At 42.1% G+C, this 19,882-nt stretch overlaps 1 protein-coding gene across 1 annotated transcript in view; it reads left to right on the forward strand.

Moving 5' to 3' along the window:
- Positions 1-9,309: 9,309 nt before the first annotated feature.
- Positions 9,310-19,882, forward strand: part of AKAP13 (A-kinase anchoring protein 13) — a gene marked incomplete at both ends in the record, with an annotated part of 153,309 nt that continues 142,736 nt past the window's right edge. Inside the window, one exon of the mRNA XM_082005025.1 lies at positions 9,310-9,342. Within this exon, the coding sequence (XP_081861151.1) occupies positions 9,310-9,342 (33 nt within the window). The remainder of the gene's footprint in view (positions 9,343-19,882) is intronic.

Here is a 19,882-nt window from a genome sequence, read left to right on the forward strand (position 1 = left end):
GCAAAAATTGAGAAGTGAGGGCAGGATTATATCTTGTTACAAGTGAATTGGTTGACAGTATGTGTGTATTGTAAAATGGGAAATTAATCATCCTGTGTTGATGACTCTTGGACATTTAGAAAAGGCTGGTCTTCATGTTGCACAAATAGATTCCGGACACAGGAAAGAGCCTTATGACAAGAGGATGAGATCAGTTTGTATAATTAGAGCTAACTAATAATCCTTTCACTCTCTTTTTTTTTCCCCAACTTTTACAGTATCTATCTTTATTTGAAATTGGGCATATGGACTGTAGAGTGATAGCTGCAGTGATTTGAGTTTTGTAGGTTTGTTTTTTATATCTACCAATGGGTGAAGCGGCGGGAGCAGGGAAGCCAGATGTGCACATCTGAGAGAGATTGCTGCCTTCCTCTGCTCGGCATGGGGAATGGCACTGCTTTTATTAACGCTACGTGGCTTCATCTCTTCCCAGGCTTTGGAATTAAGGATTCCTGGGTAGGAATTAAGCAATCCATTAAATGGTATTTTGACAATTATGAGATTGAAATGGTGCAAAAGAAGAAACTTAGTCCTGAGGCTACAGGTATTTGGCCAGGTATTCATCTCTGGAGTAAGACGGGGCTGGCAGAACTGCGTAAGGAACTTACAACAGCATGGAAAAGGCTTAAGCTTATTTTTCTAGTGCATGTGTGTATATTGCCTGTACCTTAGCTTTGTGTTAAGTTTCGTTATTTTGGGAAGGATAATGGGATAAATTTGGGGGCTCGGCTGGAGCAGCGGTGGGCCAGCCCCTGCTGCCAGGAAGTTGAGCTACATTAAGCAAAACGAGTTAATCTATATCCACAGTGTTTTATTAAATCATCAGTTAATTACATCTGTTAGCTTGCGTTCCAGCTAGGCTCCCAGCCCCTCTGCTGCGGCATAACCTGCAAGTTGTTCGGCTGTAGCAACACCCTGACTTCTGTTTGGTGGGCTGTTGTACGTGACGGCCGTGGTACTGAGGTTTCCAACACTGTTAAAAAGAACAAACACGATTTTAGGCTGATTTTGCCATTTAATATCTTCTTTTTCAATCTTTTTTCTAGTGGGAGAAGAGTGTCATGAAGTTTCTTTGCTTTTCCTTGCTGTGAAAGCCATCTGCGTGCGTCAGGCTTTCCCGGGGGTGGCTTGCTGGGTCACCCGCGCGCCCTTGGAGGCGAGCGACGGTAGAGCCAGGCAGTGCAAAACGCCTTTAAAGCTCCTTTCCATTGCTCACAGCCAAAAGAAACTCCTGCGCATTTGTAACTGGATGGCAGCATGCGGTTTTGTTTGCAGACAGGACACAGCTGGGATGCAGTATCACCTGTGGAAAAGCTGCATGAGGGATTTCTTTTTTTTTTTTTTTAAGCAGTGAATTTAGTGACAAAACTTTCAGCAAGTAACATACATTCAGATTGTACACAAATATCTGGGTGTTTCTTAGCTCTAAGCTCAGCTGTGATGGTAAACACAGTGCTGCAGTTTGCTGGTACCTTGTTTGCTGCCACACGTTTGAAGTGTGGTTTTTCATTTCCTCACCTCCTTTCTTTTCCACGGTCAGTGGCTTTTGCTGGTGTCACCTTCCTGTGTGTCTGCAAAATAACCCTGGGATGGGTTATTTCTCCTAATTCCTCCAGCCTCCTATTTCTGAACAGATATGTAAAATTATGCATTAATATGGCTACAGGGAAAGTAGTTCTGCACTTAGTAGTGCGATGCTTGGCGGGACATACGGTCAGCTTCTGTCTTAAGGTTTATTTTCGTCACTGTAATTGCAGCGACTCCATTTATACAAATTTCTTCATGCACATTGTTGAAAAACTGGCTTATGGATTTATTTCTCCTGACAAAGCTGTTTGTAGGGTTTGACCTGGACTTTTTTAGTCTCCTTTCCCATGGATTTTAAGGAGAGGGCATTAATACACCAATTAGAAAGTTCGTTCATTTTATGAATGGTGAGTTCTGGAGTTCATTCAGCATGAGTGAAGCTTGTGGGACTAAGTGTGTGAGGAAACCTGTGCCTCAACACCACAGAGTGAGAGGTAAGTTATTGTAGACCTAAACTGCGTAGGAAGATGCCCAGGAAAAATGCCAAACAAGAAAAGTAATAAAAGAACCTCAAGTCATTGCTTCTTTCCATATTCAGACTTTCTGCTGCAGGTAAAAAAAAAAAAAAAAAAAAAAAAAGCCAAACCAAGAAGGGCTTTTTTTCAAATAATGGTGTTATAACAAAAAAGCGAGGCGGCTGGTGACGGGTAATACAATGCAGTAATGTCATATACCACTCATAAGAAAAGGGGAGTATTCCAGCTCAGTAATTCCCTTGACGCTAGAGGAAAACAATAAACTTGTGAAAGACATTGCTATTTTAGTTCTCTTTGCATGAAATTCGTGGCTCCAGCAGGAATTCATCTGTACATGGCCGGTTGGTCTTCTCTCCGGTCCCCCCACTTGCTGTTTCCCCGTCTTTGTTTATCTTGCATAGTTTAGAGCAGGAGCACTTTCGTTCCTGAAACTCAATCCTCCTGATACTTCTAAGCACTTCATAAATTAACATTTTGTAAAACCAGAGCGTGGGGGAGTGCCCTTGAGGACATTGTGCTTTGTTGAATGAGAAGTGATGTGTTTTTGGAAGCTTGATTTTATTTGTGTAGTGCAGCCACATAGAAGGAAGCGATTCAGCCCAGCCGAAGGGGGTGGATGTGTGCTCCCTGGAAATCCTTGGATTTCTTTAAACTCTTTTACAGCTTACGGGTTGTTTGTCTAAAGGATGAGGATCTGAGGATTGGCTGTAATGCAGGTTGTCCCACTGTGGGTATATTTATTGGTGGCAATGTTACAGTACAAAAGAAAGTCTGTTTATGGCTTATTCTCTTACAGATAATCAGCATAAATAGCGCTTCTGTAATTTCTGTGGGACATATGTGGTGTAGAATGCCTGGTGAAGTCTTACTCCAGAGCCTTCAAGTCCCAAAGTTTAGTCCTTTCAAGGACTGAAGTCCTTACAAAGAAACGTTACGGGATGGTTTCGTACAAAGTAAATTCTGTTACACTTAAAACAACAAAGAAAAAAGAAATCTTCCTTTGCTTTTCAGCCTGGCGATGCTGTGATGTGGTCCTCCTTACAGCTGGAAAGCCATCCTGCTTTCTCTGCATTTCTGCCTATCTAGTCAAATGCTTTCCATGCGATCTGTAACTTCATCAGATTCCTTGTGTGTTTTTTGGCTGTGCTTTCCTACCCGCAACCACAAGCTCCTTATGGCTAAGATTGTTTTTTGTACAGCTTGGAGTGCATGGTCAAAGCTTTGCAAATACAGATCATTGTTTCTAAAATCAAAAGCTAAAATTAAAAAAAAAAAAAAGTGCTGAGATTCAGGTAAGATTCAGCAAAGCTTAAACTTGAAGTATATCTAAAACTGAAGTTCACCTGTAAAAAATCCCCTTAAAACTGTACTTGAAAAGCTTGAAAAAGCTCAAATGCTTAAAACTGACGTGTATTTAGTGCATAAGGGAGAAGGACGGGGGGAGGTAGGCTTTCCCAGATGTACCACGTGGATTAAATGCCCCTTGTCCTCCTGCTTGTTGCAGCTCTGGTTAGTTGGTGGAATTGGGAGTGGCTGTTCTTGTTTCTACCCATCCTGTAGCTCTTTATGATTAAAAAATTAAAATATTCCTAAACAGACTACTCTGAGGCTAAGGTCCTGAGAGTAGCATGATGTTTTCTTTCTTACATACTCCTCGTGCGGTTCGTGGAGCGAAGCCGCGAGGAGTGATGCTGGGAAGCGCAGACAAACTGTGTGGTGAAACCGGTGTTTGATGTAAGCCTACGCCAAAAAGAGCGAGCCTGAACGGGGTGCAGTGGGAAAATCGAAAAGCCATTGCGGCAACTTCTAGCTATTCAAAGACCATCAGCATTACTGCTGGCGTGCGAGCTGGGCTGATCTGCAGGACCATTGCCCTCACTTCCAGATTTGTCCTCAAGATATATACTTTGCCTGGAAAGCCAACTAATTAAGGTTAAATTAAATGGTAGCTGGGAGTAGTGGATGAAGAGGATTTATTGCTTAGGCACTTGGTGTTTGTGTCTCTTCCTGCTGCCTGTGCTTGTGTGTAAACTCTTCAGGGCAGAAACTTCGCACTGACGTTTTTACAGCACGTATCCAATGGAGCCCTAATCCTGGCTGGCGTTTGGGGAACCACAGTAAAGCGGTTTTTTCTTTCTTTCTTTCTTTCCTTGTCACATGTTGCCATACCCAGAGAAACCAAGCACAGTCGTTTGTCCTCTTCCATGAAATATTGTGCAAAATAGCACTGAAGTTCATTAGAAAAAACTTTATTAACACTCACTGTATTAATTCTTTAATGCTTAACAGAGCAGAAAGATATCCTTTCCATCTTGAGAAGACTTCAGTAGCTTTCAATTTTACTGACCTTTGCAGATCTTTTGTAATGTCAAAAACCCCTGTTGCTTTTAAGATCTTGAACCTGGACTTTTGTGTTCTACTTTCAAATTTGCAAACACAAGGGATTTCACTGCGTTATCCTAAGGGGGAAAAACTGAATACAATTCCAGAAGCATTGCAGGATAAGTGTGTCAATTGCCGTAGAGCATGTAATAAACCTCCCAGATGCTGAAACTCAAAAGATTTGGCTATTTGCAAGAAATAATATGAATGTTTTAAGTACAGGCAACTGCTAGTGGATCAGAATCTGCTGGTTGCCGTGGGGGTGCCCATAGCATGAATTCTTGTGGTGAGTGGGAGCTGGGCAAGGGAGGTGGGATTTATATTTGCCTATTCTTGTTAGTTTGACTTTCAAGGCAGTTCATGTGCAGTCCAGATCCTGATCTCGCAGTAGGGCCAGGTATTCCTACTGCAGTCTCTGATACCTGGCAGAGCAAGTGCTACCTGCCTGAAAAGAGAGAAATTGCTGTCTGGGGCTCAGAGCAGGCATCAGCTTGAAGGGTGCGCTCCTCTAACATAGAAGAAAACAGAGTTTAGCCTTTTTTCTCTTTTTTTTTTTCCTTATTTTTTCCTTATTTTTACACTTAAAGTAGTCCAACTTGCTAATTGGCTATAAAGGGGCCCTTATGAATCTTGGTTTGATTATGACCCGTATGGTCGGTCTTTTGTTTTCCCTTTTCTTACTGTATTGAAGTTGTTTTTTTTTAAAGTTTTACAGAGGCTGCTCCCTGCCTACCCACTGGTTGGAGAAGTTCACTTGTCTAGAAGCCTAAATTTAGTCCTTTGCTGACGCAGAGTAGTCATTCAGGCTTATCTGTCACTCAGTTTTCTCGTGCGTTTTTGCCAAAGCACTTCCTAACAAGATTACATTAAATATCTTCCAAACCTGCCTGTCTCCTTGCAAACTAAGTTTGCGTCCTTTGAAAAAATGGACTGACGTGTATTATGAAATGAGAGATCATTGTAAGTTACTGATACAAGGGCCAGCTAGTAAGATAAGAGGGGGGAAAAAATATTCCTGCAGGAAGTATTTCCAGGATTTTTGTTTTCTTGTTTGACAAGACCAAGTGTTCAGCACTGCCACCTTATGCTGCTGCTGCTGCTGCTGTGCAATTCTCTTGCCAAAAAAACCCAACAAAAACTGGTCATGAGTTCGAACTCACAGGCTTCCCTTTTTTGCCTTGATGAGAAGTGTCAATATTCTCCCTTCCTTACACATCAACAAATACATGTATTTACTTCTTTTGGACTCTATGACTTGCGACACTTTCATTATAGCCAAAACCGACTCTACCACAGGAGTTTTTACTGCCAGCCTGACCTTTCCTGATCTGTACATGTCTTTTTTTTCTCTTTCCCATTTCTCCACTCAGCTGCTGTCTGGCATCTGCCAGGAAGGTGATGGAGCAGGACAGAATGGTCCGCACTTCCATGGGATAGCAGAGACCAGAGGATGCCATTTCACGTCATTACTTTAATTGGAGGAATCCAAATGCTCTGTTGAGGGCATGCTCTTTTGCTGCTGATGTTTTGTACAGATCTTTGACACCTTCAGTGAAGCATGTTTGAGCTAGACAGCAGGGGAAAGCTCTTTTTACTGTTTTCCACCAGTGGTATTAAAAGGAACATTCTTACTAATACTCATATTATCTGCTCCTTAAAAAAGGACTGATGAAAAACCTAAAGGAGTTTGGGCAGTGTTTGCACATTGCAATTTTCAGCTAAAATGTTTTGAGTGTATCGAGTGTGATGTGTAATATAACAGCTTCTCACTTCGGATAAACCCGTCAGAGTAGACCTTGTGATGGAGCACATGAACTGTGCTTTCTCCCGTTCGTAAGGGTGTGATGGGCGTTGGTGGCAGGTGCCAGAATGGCATCTCGTACAAAAGTCGTGAAAGCAGGGAGGGGGCTCAAAGCTGATCATTCCTACGGCATTGCAACCCAAATGTCAAATAAGCATTAGTTTTGGTGTGAAACAGGTCCCTCCATGGCTTTGCTGAAAAGGGTAGGCTACATCACCAGTGACACAGTCAATAAGAAAGGAGGCAAAAGGTCCAGCTTGGATACCTGATTCCTTCTGTCAAAGCCTCTCAGCTTCTCAAACCTCCATCAGGGAGGGGAAAATAAATCAGAACAGTCTAAATCTTGCTGCTGCTTTTTGCAGGTGTGTGGGGGTTAGGCGCATGCCCTGGGCTTGCACTTAGGGCCCTTCTGCTTGTTTTGTGAGGCTTTGGATGGGACTTTTGAGAAATCATTGGCTAGGTGACTTGGTAGATCAAACCAAGTAGAGCAGGAGGGATGAGGCAGTGGGGAGAATACCCTACTGAGAAGCTGGCTGGTGCCCATGGGTTTGCTGAAGCAAAGCAAACAGCTGTGGTTGAAATCCAGGTGTGACCTCCTTGAGTATGCACTTGTTACTTTTGGGTTTTTTGAGTGAACATGGATGTAATTTGCTTTTGGATCACAGAAGTTATGTTGTGCAATGAGAGGGAAGAGGTAAAGCTGTTAGTTAACAAAGAGGGGAAGAATATACTGGAGTATGTTAGAATAACTTCCTTCCCTCAGAGCAAACTCCTGAGAAACTGAAATAGGTGATAAAAATGTAGTAAAACTAATTATTTGGGAATGGAGAGAAACTTTTGAGGTGTAGAATATATGTATTGCCTGTGGTGTCTTGAGCAAATACAAACCCATCATGTTCTGCCTTCCTGAATTTTTCATGTGACATCTGTTAACTTGCACCTTACCTGGATCGAAGTCCGGTTGTAATATTGCTAGTGCAGAGTGATGGCTGAATTTTAGGGATAAGGAGTAATCCTAGTAGTTGATATAAATGCAAGCGTTTAGTTTCTTTGTCTTCAGAGGTATAGCACACTGTATCTTTTATCAGCAAAAAGGAAAGTTGTTCAGGTACTTGCCAAGACTTGAAAAGAAAACGGTGCTTTGTATTAACTCCCTTTAAACGTTATCATCTGAGGTACAACTGTTTTGACTGTGCTGCAATATCTTTTTTACCGTATCTAAATACTATCAAATTGCTGTGTTAGACTACAGGTCTTTTTGCTTCATGAGGGAGTTGGTCCACTGCAATGAGACGGTAAAAATCCAAATGTGAGGTGGGCTTAAAAGAGAGTTTTTCCAACCGTGGTTTAATCTCTCAAGCTGGAAGATGTTTTGGTACCTCTATTCAAGATGCCCAAGTTCAGAATAGGAGAGGAAGGCTCAGGGAGGTCGTGAGGGAGATTGGCAGGGTTTGTGCATTTTTTTTGTTTCTTTTTTTTTTCTTTTTGAGCCCTCAGTAGGTCTGGAATAGCAGGAGCATATTGTAGGGCTGTAGTGAGGATTGCTTGCAGAGCTGCTTTTGGAGCTCATCTGCCCTAATGACAGCTAGTGCTACTAGTCCCCTGTTTTCACAAGTCTTTGTAAGGGCTGAAAATAGAGAGAGAACTACCATGCGTAACCATTTTGAGGCATTCTTGCTGTTGGAAGGGGAATCTTGAGGCTGAACGTAGGTATTTAAAAACTATTGCAAAATATTTGTCCATCCCTGGCTGCCTTGAAGGACCTTTTGCAGAGGGACTGTGTTTTGGTGAGCAAGGTTGGCAGGTAGCTTAGGCATTTTAAAGCAACTGGTACAAAAAACACACTTTGTAAAATAAGGAGAGCATGTGAGGGAGCAAGGATAGCTGGAATCAGCCTAAGAAAACTTAGCCTGTGGTTTAATTTCTGTCTCACTAAAGGCAAACTGTGGGATTTGGAAGTGAACGAAGTATGAACAAGATCCTGTGTTTTCTTGTGTGAAAAGCAGAGTGGTTTTTCATCCCTTTATAAAAAGGGTTTGAAGTATTTGCAGAGCATTACCAGTACTGCAGACATGAGCAGCAGCAGAAATTCCATTTTTAATTGTTTTGCATTCCTTCGTCTTAGGATCCTGGACTGCTTAATACACAAATTAAATGAAAAGTTAACAGCTTTCTTTTAGGGTGAATATTTTCTACTGTAATGGAGAAACTAATGCAAGTGAAATTCTGGTTCAGCCAATCCAAAGCTCAATATAAGTAACTTTCACTAGGTTATATAGAAATTCCAGGGGCAGACCTGAAAGAGGAAATTTTTTTGACTAAAATCACCTTGGTAGGACAAGTAATGGTAGTTTTTGACTATGAAAAATGCTGATGCAGAATCGTGAGCATCTACTATTCTGGAAGGTTTCCCCCAGTTTTGCAAGGAGCATTTTTGATAGTTTGAGTTTTAAATAGTTTTGAAATGTTTCATGAACAAACAATCCAGTGACGGGGGGGGAAGGTGCTAAATTAACTTGGGCAAGGTAGCATCTGCCAGAGTAATTGGTCTTCTCCAACAGTGGAGAGAACTGCAAATCTTTACAAACATGTTTTGAGTGGGAGTCGGGGAATGCGTGGACAGAGAGCAATTAAGGGTTGATAATTGTTGTAAAAAGCAGATACGACGCAAAGGTTGCAAGGAGGAAAGGTGAACTGAGATGGACGTGGAGAGGAAGTGAGTTTCACTGGGATAGCCTCAGTGCCAGCGTTGCTGACGGTTCAGATGAGCGCTTTGTTCTACAAATCATTTTAGAGTTGGCTTTGCTTAATGTGAGCGTAAATTAAAAGGAAGTGACAGATACTTTTTGATCTGAAAGAGAAAATAGAAAGTTGTTGTGTAAAAGTGACTTTTGGAAAAAGTAATGTAGGGGTGCTAATGCAGCTTTGGAAGTTTAAAGTTCTGCAGCTCATGAAGAAGTGCTTAAATTTTACCAAAAATGTCTTACATTTGTCTTTTCTTTTTTGTTTCAGTGTTCTGAGGTCATGAAACTTAATCCACAGCAAGCTCCATTATATGTGAGTACAAAATTTAAACAGTTTTTTCCTCTCTTGCTGTTCACACAAAATATTGCCCTCCAGCCTTTCTGGACTTGCTGCTCCTCTTTTTCTTTGCTCCCCAAAGACCTTATTTGTATTCACTGAATTGCAAATGCTCGGTGGTAATGCTCAGGTAAGTCAAAGAGCTCCTCTGTCTTTCCAGCAGACAATTTTAAAGACGTTTTGAGACATGTTGTAATGCTGTCACCGTGCAGGCATCCCCTGCTTTTACTTTTTTCCTCCCAAAAGCATGCTGGAGCACATGGCTGCGCTCTTGCGACTTGACGTGTTGAGAGGCCGTAAAGGAGAAATTGCTCGTGTGGAAAATAGGGCATCCCGGTGTGCAGTGCTTGCCCACTGTGATAATATTTTTCCGGTCGGAGGTTTAAACGTGGCAGGGAGGAACTGGAAGCAGCGAAGGGCTCGGCTGCGCTGCAGCGGGGAACGGTTTACGTCAGCCTCCGGGAAGCTTGTAACCTCGGTGGCTACGTGAATAGCGAACAAGCTTCCTCTCGCTCTTGAATAGCAGCTTTGTTGCAGAACATGGGGACTGTCAAATTAGACCTGGATTTGTGGGGGTGTTCGAATGCGTGTGAAGTTTGTGCCAAAGCTGCCAGCCAGGTTTGTAACCGTTTGCTTTCCATATTGCCTTGCCATGAGCAGGGTTAGCTGATGAAGCCGTGCTTACGGTCCTACCCAGACCTCGCTAACAAGGGTAGAGCTGGATGCAAGGATGGAAAACTTGGAGGGAAAATTGCTTCCCAGTGTGGCTTTTAATGGGAAGGAAGGAGAAACAGTTAGAGCTGGTGATAGACCTGTGTCTTGGAAAGTGTTGTGTGCTGTAAATAATGGATCGTATTGACCTATAATGTCATGGAACCTTTTAAATTTTGCCTACTTTTAATTACCAGCTGGAAGTTTGTATTGGAATTTATTTTCTACTTACTGTACTAAGTCTTGTGCTTGAAGCAAGATTAAAACACTGCGTAGTGTGACCTGACTTTGGGAGAATGGCTTTTCCGGAGTACACCACCATATGCTGTATTACTGTGAAACTAAATATTGCCTGAAATTTGTTAAATCGCAAGTATACTGAATGCTCATCGACTTTGAAAAAACTTAAGACACATTAAAAGAGAATGAAACTTATGTGCAAATATATGATGTAGATGCTACAGTAGAAACACATGAATGGTAGAATAAAGGATAAAATTATCCTTACGTCTTTTGAACAGCGTATGACTTAACTAATCTGGAGGCTTTGTTTTCCCAGTCTTATCTTCCGACTTCATTTATTTTCCCACTGTTTTGTGTGGGTTTGTATTTAATATGTAATACTGGAGTGGCATACTTAAAAGTCCTCACCCCCACGTGATAGTGAGGAGGACTGGGCCGAGGTCAAATGTAGCCCGGTGTAAAATAATGATGACATGGCACTCAGTATAGTGTTTCTTTGCAATGCAAATAAGTTGATGACAAAATTATTAATACATCAGTGACTCCCTTTTCTCTCTTCCTCCTCCTCCCCTGGCCAGGTGTATACACAAATCAACTCCCTTTTAAAACAAACAAATTTTGTTAGCTTGGCAGGGGGAAGAGCAGCAAAAAGAGAAACTCAAGTACCTTGAAAATTCACTATTTAATCTTCCTGTTTGCTCTCAGTATAAATGCTTTGTACATTTTAAGATCAGTGTTGTTTTCCACACATTGTCAATTGACAGTTCAGCTCATCTGAGAGTTCTTAGGTGTGAGAAGAACATGAAGAAAAATGTGTTTTCTTGGTATTTTTATTTTTCAAAAGACAGACATAACAGTCTAGTGGCCTGGCTATTGGTAGGTGAATACCAAACCTCACCAGGTTCCCTCTTCAAAGTGGTGTCAACTCCGCTTTCCTCCTACAGGCTCCTTGAGCTTGTTTTCAAACAACTGAGAACAGTATCCCGTGAATTCCTCCCTAATGAATTTCATCTCTGTGAAGTAAATGACTGGAAATAACAGGCAATACAGACATGTCAGGGAATCTCCCTCCATTTGTCTAATCTCAGGAAAAGTTGCTTCCCCCAAGTTTTGCCCTTTTGTTCTGGACGCCTTTGCATCCTTTACACACTTCCACTTTTGAACCAATAGCTTAGATTCAAGATAACGTGATTTTATTGATTTATTCTTTAAATCTTGCATGAGCTTCATCCTGAAAGGCTCCATTTGGTAGTTGTTTTTATCATCAGCAACATTACCGAGATCCTTTTGGGAGGAGAAAGCAAGAAAGTATGTCTCCAGTGCAGTTCTTGGAAGCCAATTAGAGAGCTAGAGCACATTCTGTCCTTTCTGATAATTACCAGGTTGCCCAGATTAATACCTTACAATTGTGAAAAGTGTTCTGGGAACCTGAGATGTCTGGTGTACTTGGGACCATAGTTTTTTTGGGTGATAGAAAAGATGGTACTTCCACATATGGACTAATAGAGGGATAGAGATTATTGTATTATTCAAGTTGGTATACATAAATAGGGAGAAGACCACCTGCTTCATTCTTGCTACCTTCTTTTGGCTGCTTGGACTTTTATTTGCCTCTCCTGTAAACATTAGCTGTCCTGCCTCTGCAGAGCTTGTGATCACTGGGAGATCCCAGCCTGTAATGATTACTGGCCTTTAAGTGTAAAGATGAAGAGGTAAGATGGAAAACACCTCCTGTAGTAATAACGAGTGGTGTGTTTTTGTGATTAAGTCTGTCCCATTTAAGCATTGCTTGATTGTACACTGGTTATCGAGGTTGCCAGGACTGGAGCTAAGCATTACATTGCTGCAGGTTTGGGCTGGGACAAAAGCTCAGCCTTTCCTCTGCAAACAGCCAGCCGCTGGCTCATTCAGTTGGTCCCCCCGCGAGCATCGTATCTCTCACCCAGAGCTGTTTGTTACCTGGCCTTCACCTTGTTCAACGAGCTCTCCTGGCTCCAGAGCTTGGTGTGGTGCTCATAGCAGCGCAGTCATGGGGCAGAGGAGCTCATGCCAGCAGAGATAAGGCAGCGAAATGTTCCTCAATATAGCCCGGGGAAGGTTCACCATGGTGTGATACCATTGATGCCAGTGCTTAAACAGGCTGTAGGTCAAGCAGCTATCCCATCTCTACTACTGTCAACAGATAATTGCCTTTATAAAGGACAGTGTTACTTTGCAGTCTGTGGCTTAATATTGTGTGAATTTGAAATAAAGATGTTCAAACCCACTTCCTCCTTCCTCAGGTGTCTCGATGGGGTACTGACATGAGCTGCTGTCTTGCTGCCAGCTGAAGAAGTGGGGTAGCAGAGCAGGGAAGTCATTGACAAGGTCTTCTCTGGTTCACATAACCGTGATGATGAATGTTCAGGTTCTTCCTATTACAGCAGTGGTCTTAAACTTTGTGATACACGCTCGACTCTAATGTGGAGGTGATCTCCAGAACAATAGTCAACATAGCATGTGGAAGGTTTTAACAGAGAATGAGCTTTATCTCAGCATTATCACTAGCATGAGTCAAAGTTTAAAAAAGCAACTGGGCTTGAGTGTATCTGCTTTCTGTTGTTTCTGTTCTCATGGGTTGTTTTCTTTCCAGTGTGTCATTATATGTGTATAATATAAAAACATACGTTACATAGTCTTTGGTGCAACTATGGATATTCTGTGGAAAAGGGGCTCCATAATACAAGGTCCTTAGAAAAATTGATTTATTCAGGTGCATTTTACTACAGGATGTGCAAAAAAAGTCTGTGTGTCTGAACAGTCCTTTGGTTGCCTGCCTCAAATCGTGGTGAGGAACATCTCTATTGATGCACAGATGCCGGCTTAAATCCAATACTGGCTGTACCTACCTCCCTCTCATGTTTCAGTGCTGTCCAGTCGATATGAGAATTCTTTTGGGCACAGTGCAGTGGATGAAGGACAGTGTTTCCAACCTTATTTCTGATCTGCCTGGGGCTTTGTACGCTTGGGAAGATTGTGCACTTGGGAAGCCCAGGGTCTCAAAGTTGAAGGACTGAATCATTCCATTTGCTGGCAGGGCTCGGGTGGAATGGGAGAACTGCAGAAGTCTTTGGTTGATGGGAGGTGGGAAGTCAGGAGCTTCAGTTTTGTTTGGTTTTGTTAAATACTTGCAATGACCTCTCTGATAGTCACCCTTATATAAAAGTTGTATCTCTCTACCAAGGAAAGTCAAAGTTTTAACTTCAGTATTGTAAGGTACTTCCTAGCTATTGTCAACGTGTTATGGGAATACCCAGATCATCAAGGAGTGTGTGGGTAGGAAAAAAAGGATTAACGTTGCTCTAAATAGTGTAAGTTTATTACTAAGTGACCTTTTTATGGTTGTGTTTTGTTAAGTTCTCTGTTTACAAGTGAAATACTTTAACTTAGTAACTTAGCTTAAACTCAACTGTTGGTAACATCCAGGCAAGAGAAAGAAAATGGGAAAGAGCTTTGTAAAGGTGAAGTGTTGAACTTTTTATAAATGTTATCATTAATTGAGAGTCCAGCAGAGTATTCAGCAGGAGATTTAATTACAAAAAGATCAAGGATCACAAGCTGTGTCCTTATTTGTAACTAAACTTTAATAAATATAGAGGGCATATGAGTAAATGATCAAGGTCAGGTCTTCAGCTGCATACAATGTCCTGAAAAATCTTACTTCAAATGTGACCTGCATGGCTTCCGATTTCAGCCTCTGCTAACTGTAGGATCTTTGTAATGTTATTGATGGTTCTTCTAACCCACTTGCATCTCCTGCCATTCTGAAATCGATGTTGTTGGGTTTTTTGGGTTTTTTTTTTTTTAATAACCTGAGAGCAGCATTGGGTATGAATGTGTTGGAACAGGATGGGGGTGACAGGCAGGGGACGAGTTGGAAAGCATTAAGTGTTGCCATCTCTTGATTACTACCAAAGCTACAACCTTAGATCTGCCTTTAAGACGGGAATGTTTTTTCATGGTGATAATGATCAGTGGGTGTGAAATGGAAAAGATTAGCAGCTGGAGAAGGATGATGTATTGCTGCAAACTTTTTTCCTTTTTCCTTTTTGATTAAAAGGAACAAACTTGTTTTAAATCACAGCACTCCTCTGCCTGGTTTGTCTAAGGTGTGCCTACGTTATTTGGAGTGACAAACCTAAATGTGTCATAACTGGTGATTGCATGGGACGGCAAACACTTAATTGATAAAAATGCTCCCATTGACTTTGGTCTTTAATCAGGTCTGTGGATGGAGTCTCTTGTATAAACTGCCACTTAGGAGCTGTGAAACCTGCAGAGTTTCTCAAGGAGAGTTTTGATAGAGATGAGAGCTCCCATTTCCAAGCCAAAATGTCATGCGACTTAATGAAGTATGAACTTCAAAAGCCTCAGAAAGAATGCATTGACCCTCTCTTAATATAACCTGGGTGTTGGGTACAGTAGGTCCTCTCTTCTGTTAATGAATGAACTGCTCCTGTAGATTTCCTGGTGTGTCCTGCTTTAATCTAAAATGAGAAGAAAAGGATAATGCTTGTAATGTTTTTCTCCCAGTTACATTATCTTGCACAGAATGATGCCTTACTGAGGTGCACTGTGTATTCCTGAGAAAAACAATTACGATAACTTCTGACGGTCATGTTTTAAGAAAAAAAAAAATCCTCTTTTGAATAAATACTAAAGGGTTAAAGAAAGAAGTTTGCAATACAGAGAGCTTGAGGCGTGTGGCAGCAGTGTCTGTCCCAAGCGCCGTGGTTCCCAGTGTCTGTGAGTGCAGTGAGGTGTTGTGCAGACGTGCCTGCCTGGCAGCCGGGTTGCTACTGTGGCTGAAATCATCTCAGGTGGGACTTACGCACTATTGTGTGCTAGATAATTAATGATCTTCAGAAATCTTTACCAAAGGGACAAAAGGACAAAATGAAATACCTTTATAATCCTACAGTAAAGTGTTATGAGGTTGGCAGCCGTGGTTTAGTTACTTTTCTACTAACGCTGAATTTGTTTGCTTAGTGGCATCTGTGGTGACAAAGGCCACTGAGATGCCTGAATATCTGAGATCAGTCCAGCAAAAAAAGTAAAACATACCTCGCATGCTTTTGATGTGGGGATTTCTCACGAAAATCACTGTGCAGAAGCCCTGTCTTACTTTCTCTTCGAGGTCCTTAGGCAAGAGGAAAACCAGCCTTGATGTTTAGTTCAACTCTGTGGTGAGAGTGTCTGATAAACCTCTTGTCTTTTATTTGTTGGGTACTTGATTTCTTCTTAATGACAAACTAGTTTTCTGCCCCACCTTCAAAATGTCTTTGAATTATGAATGAGTAGAAGGCCTCTGAGCACCTTTTACAAATAAAATACTTGCTTGTGTTGCTTGTGGAAGAACCTGCTTCTTGGTTGGTTTTAAGAAAGTTGGTTGGGGCGCCTGAATAAACTGATTTTTTTTTTTTTTTTTTTTTGAGAGGAGCACATTGAAACTTGTCTGGTTCTGCTTTCATTCTGCAGGCAAAATAGTTTCCTCAATAAACTGTGCTTGACCTCATCTTTTAAGTTTTTCTTACTTAGGTCCTTGATCCAGGTTCTTTTCATCTTCCACTTCCGAAATTCTGTTCTACATCATGCAAGAAGTCATCCCTTCTATTGAAACGGGCGTCTGCCAGCTGCCATGTGAGCTCTGCGCCGTCCTCTGGCAAGCTGCCTGATGCTGCTCAATCCCTGGGTACCTAAAGGAAGACTTTGGGTTGCAGTTGGGTTATCACGAGGCTATTTGTTTGGCTTGCTCCCCTGAAGTGAGGTGTTTGCTGGCTGGTGAGATCTGTGCAATGTTAGTATAGGGCTTCTTGTGAAATGGTCACTTCTGTGCATTTACTGAAGGCAGCTTTGGCTGGAGAAGTCAGGAGAGGACTCCTGACCATCAGCATCACCTTCCTCCAGGATGAGCCATTTATTAAGTTGCAGCTGAGAGGCCCCTTCTCAATGCTTCTTCCATAGTACCTGAAACTAAAAATGCTGGTGATTTGGGTTACAGACTCCTGCCTGTAATTATCTATTTGATCTTTCCTTCTGTGATCCTGTTTTGTGGGTATGAATATGCTGGTAAACAATAAATGGAGTAGCTTAAAGACTGAAACGCTTGTCTGAAAGTCTGCTCTTAACTCTCAGTACTTTGCAGCATCACGTGTGAAGTTTAAGTAATAAGACTTCCAGAAGAAAGATGCTGGAGCTGGTACAGGGTGGGGGTGGGAAAGCAGAGGAGACCACGATCCCCTCTTTCGGGGAGCTATTAGTCTGTTTTCTGAAACTGCAAAAGGAATCTTGACGTTGTTACACTAAGAGTTTTATTAAAACCGAGTGAAATGACAAGTACTTCTTAGGCTCTGAATTTAGGGTTCTTTTTCTTGTGATACCCCATGAGCTGGTTAATATCTGGAAAGACGCAAAGAGATTGCATCCCATGCCCAGTGTTGGCTGACACTGCTGCCTCCCTTCCTCTCGAGACGAAAGAGCAACGGGGATCAGAACTTGGTGTTCAAGAGGATGAGAATACTCTTAAACTACTCTGCCTCTGTGGAATGTATGTATAAAGAGACTTTATAAATATTGTTATTAGAATGACCAAACAAATTTCCCATCTTATCAATCACGATACATGTCTCTACTTTATTTTCTGTAACAAAGTGCTGGCAGTCATTTTGTTAGACCGGAGGCAGCTCTGACAGCAAAGCTGACGTGAGAGCGGTGGTTATGAAGAAGTCGATTTGATGAAGGCACGGTGTTTTCAAACAACCTCCCAAATCTCCCGCACTCCACCCGCAGTGCCTCCGGTTGGCTTCTGGAGGTTGTTCTGCGTGCCGTGCCTCTGCAAACCTCGTCCTCCGCCTTGGTCAATAAAGCAATGCCATATTGCGCTTAAGTGGAAAATAAAATAAACCGTGATTGATTGTTCTGTGCAGAGATCGATGCTGTGCACTGCCATCAAGTGGCAGTTCTCTTGCAGGACACACTTTCAGTGGCTGCAGGGCTGCCTGTGTTTGTATCTTCGTTTCAAAGCGTTTCTTCTAAGCATTGCAAAAGTTTTATCTGTCTGGTAGTTGTGATTGCAGGGGGTACTTTTTCAGGAAGATAACCATTATAATGGTTTCTATTCTCTAATGGCAGAAAAATGTCTCTTTAAAAAGCGCTTCAGTCATTACAGTAGCTCCAAGTATTGTAGCTGTGAAATATTTAAAGACTGGTGAGGGTATTTTGCATCTGGCAGGAAAATGAGTGCTCTGAAGCACGCTCTGAGCTCTGTCTCTTTGCAGGTTTTGCTGTACTGTAGAGGAGGCTGAAGTACCAGGAAGACGCCATCCTTCTACTATCTCATGCCTTTGGATGTCAGTGTTCAAACCTGATTTATTTTTTTTTCCTTTAAGACACGTCAAGGCTATTTGTGAAAATACTCCAGCGATAGGACATTGTTTCAAATAGTGTGTCATCATATGTACTTTATCTTCCAGGAATTGTGACTCTTTCCACCTCTCTGGTGCCAAGAGAATAGCTGAATTTCTGTTAGTCACTGAATGCATTAAGACTGCCTGGTATTTCTCCCAAATACTACAATATTGTTGTTACTGCTACGTGAGTAATTAGCAGGAAATACTATCAATCACTCAAGCAGCTAGTAATAAAAATTACCTGGTTCGGTTCTCTAACAGTGTAGTGGAGAACAGTAGAGGCCAGAGCAAGACACTCCTATCAATCTGGGTGTGTTTAGTAGGAACTGATCGTGGTGGTTTCCACAATTTCTGCTAGTAACATACGTACTTGTTGTGGAGACTGGGTGCTACTGGAGGGGGTATTCTGCTACAGGGAGATTCCCCCTGGCTTTCATCTTGCCTTCATGTTCATGTGGTGGCATTACGTCGAGACCTGCGTAGTTTAGAGGGCAAACCCCCGGTGTGCTACTGCTTCTGCTCCTCCATGCCTCCTCCTCCTCTGTATGAGAGCTCTAGGGATGGGGCTTGTGGTGGAAGGGGTTTGGGGTTACTCTCAGTAGTTGTTTCTTCAGATAGTACAGGCTACGGTGACCGAGGACAGCAAGCACACAATGTTTTGAAATGAATGGTCTGGCTAATGCTAAACTGCCCAAGTAAACAAAAAAATAAATCAGTATTTTCTTCACTATAATGCCAATTTCACCCAAACAATAAAATTATCATAGCAGTTCTTCCCTAGATGTTTGCATATAACACAAATGGTTGAATGACGCTTTTCTCATCCTTTCTATTTTTCTCCTTACCTTTGATTTTTTTTTTTTTGTGCCATTTTGCAGTTAATTTTATCACGTCTTCCTGTGTGCTAAAAATTATTAGAAGCGACCTTGGCTGTTTAGTTTTGTGAAGGCTGTCTGCATAGCACAGGCTGGCACCAAGCAGATGCACTAAACATGCTCTGAACAAGTGTTGGTAACACAAGTGCTGCAAAGCATGTGGAGCCCCATGCCAAGGCAATGATACAGCTAAATTAGCTATTAACAGCCTAATCTAATAACTTGCCTGGCTCTGTGCAGCGAAGTGGTATGTCATGAAGATGTATCCATAAAGATAAATCGTCTGTCTTTTTCAGCACTAACGAGATCCTGTTACTTTGATGGATTTTCTGTTGGCAGTCTGTAGAAATCTCCTTCAAGCTGCCTGGATTAATATGTGTGTAATACCTATAATAGTCTCTTGACACTCAATAAAAATTCATCTCTGAGCTGATTTGGTGACCGACCGAGACATGCTCTGTCAAAGGATGTGGGCTACTAATAATGGATTTTTTCAAGTCTACCCATTTCTGCGTGAGTTTGTGCTGCTCATGCTGGTTCAGAGTAGGAAGTCTGCTCCTTGCTGTCCTTAAGCCGTTTATCTCTTTGCAAATAAACCCTGCTGCAGGGTTAGACACCTGAGCTGGCTTGGGACGTGGTGTGGCTGTGAGATGGCATTAATAAATGAGCCGTAATGATGCTGGCTCTGCAGACAGGCCGGTCAGGGCTGTCCATGCTGTGTTTGCAGCACCGGTCGCACTCAGGATGATGGGTCTGTGGGAGCCAGCTTGGGCCTGAAGGCAACAGTGCGGGGCTGTTTATCACAGATGTCCATGTTTTCCCACATATTCCTTTTACCCAAAGAATCTTAACTAAATGGTCTCTTGACTCTGTATTCCCTGCTTTGCCCTGCGTCAATCTTTTATCCATCAGTGTGCTAAGCTAAACTTATTTTTGGACCAAATTCTTTCTCAACTTTGGAGGAAGAAAGTGGTGGAGGGAAGAAAGTTATTTTGCATATATGTCAGTGTTTCAGTCATGGCTTTGTGGCTAGCATTGGAAGAGGAGATCGCTTGGCTCAGTGCAGCGTTAATGAAATGTGGAAGGTATCACCTCGAGTTGCTACGTGGGCTGGCAAAAAAACATGTACCATCATTCTGCTCTTTTGGTGGCCTGTGGGCAAGATGTTATGGTCTGCAATTGTATTTTCCTAAAGGCAAGAGACCGCTTTGCAAAATCTGCCTTTCTCATCACAGAGTG

This window comes from Phaethon aethereus (assembly GCF_964289735.1).
Source record: "Phaethon aethereus genome assembly, chromosome: 12".
Lineage (NCBI taxonomy): Eukaryota > Metazoa > Chordata > Aves > Phaethontiformes > Phaethontidae > Phaethon > Phaethon aethereus.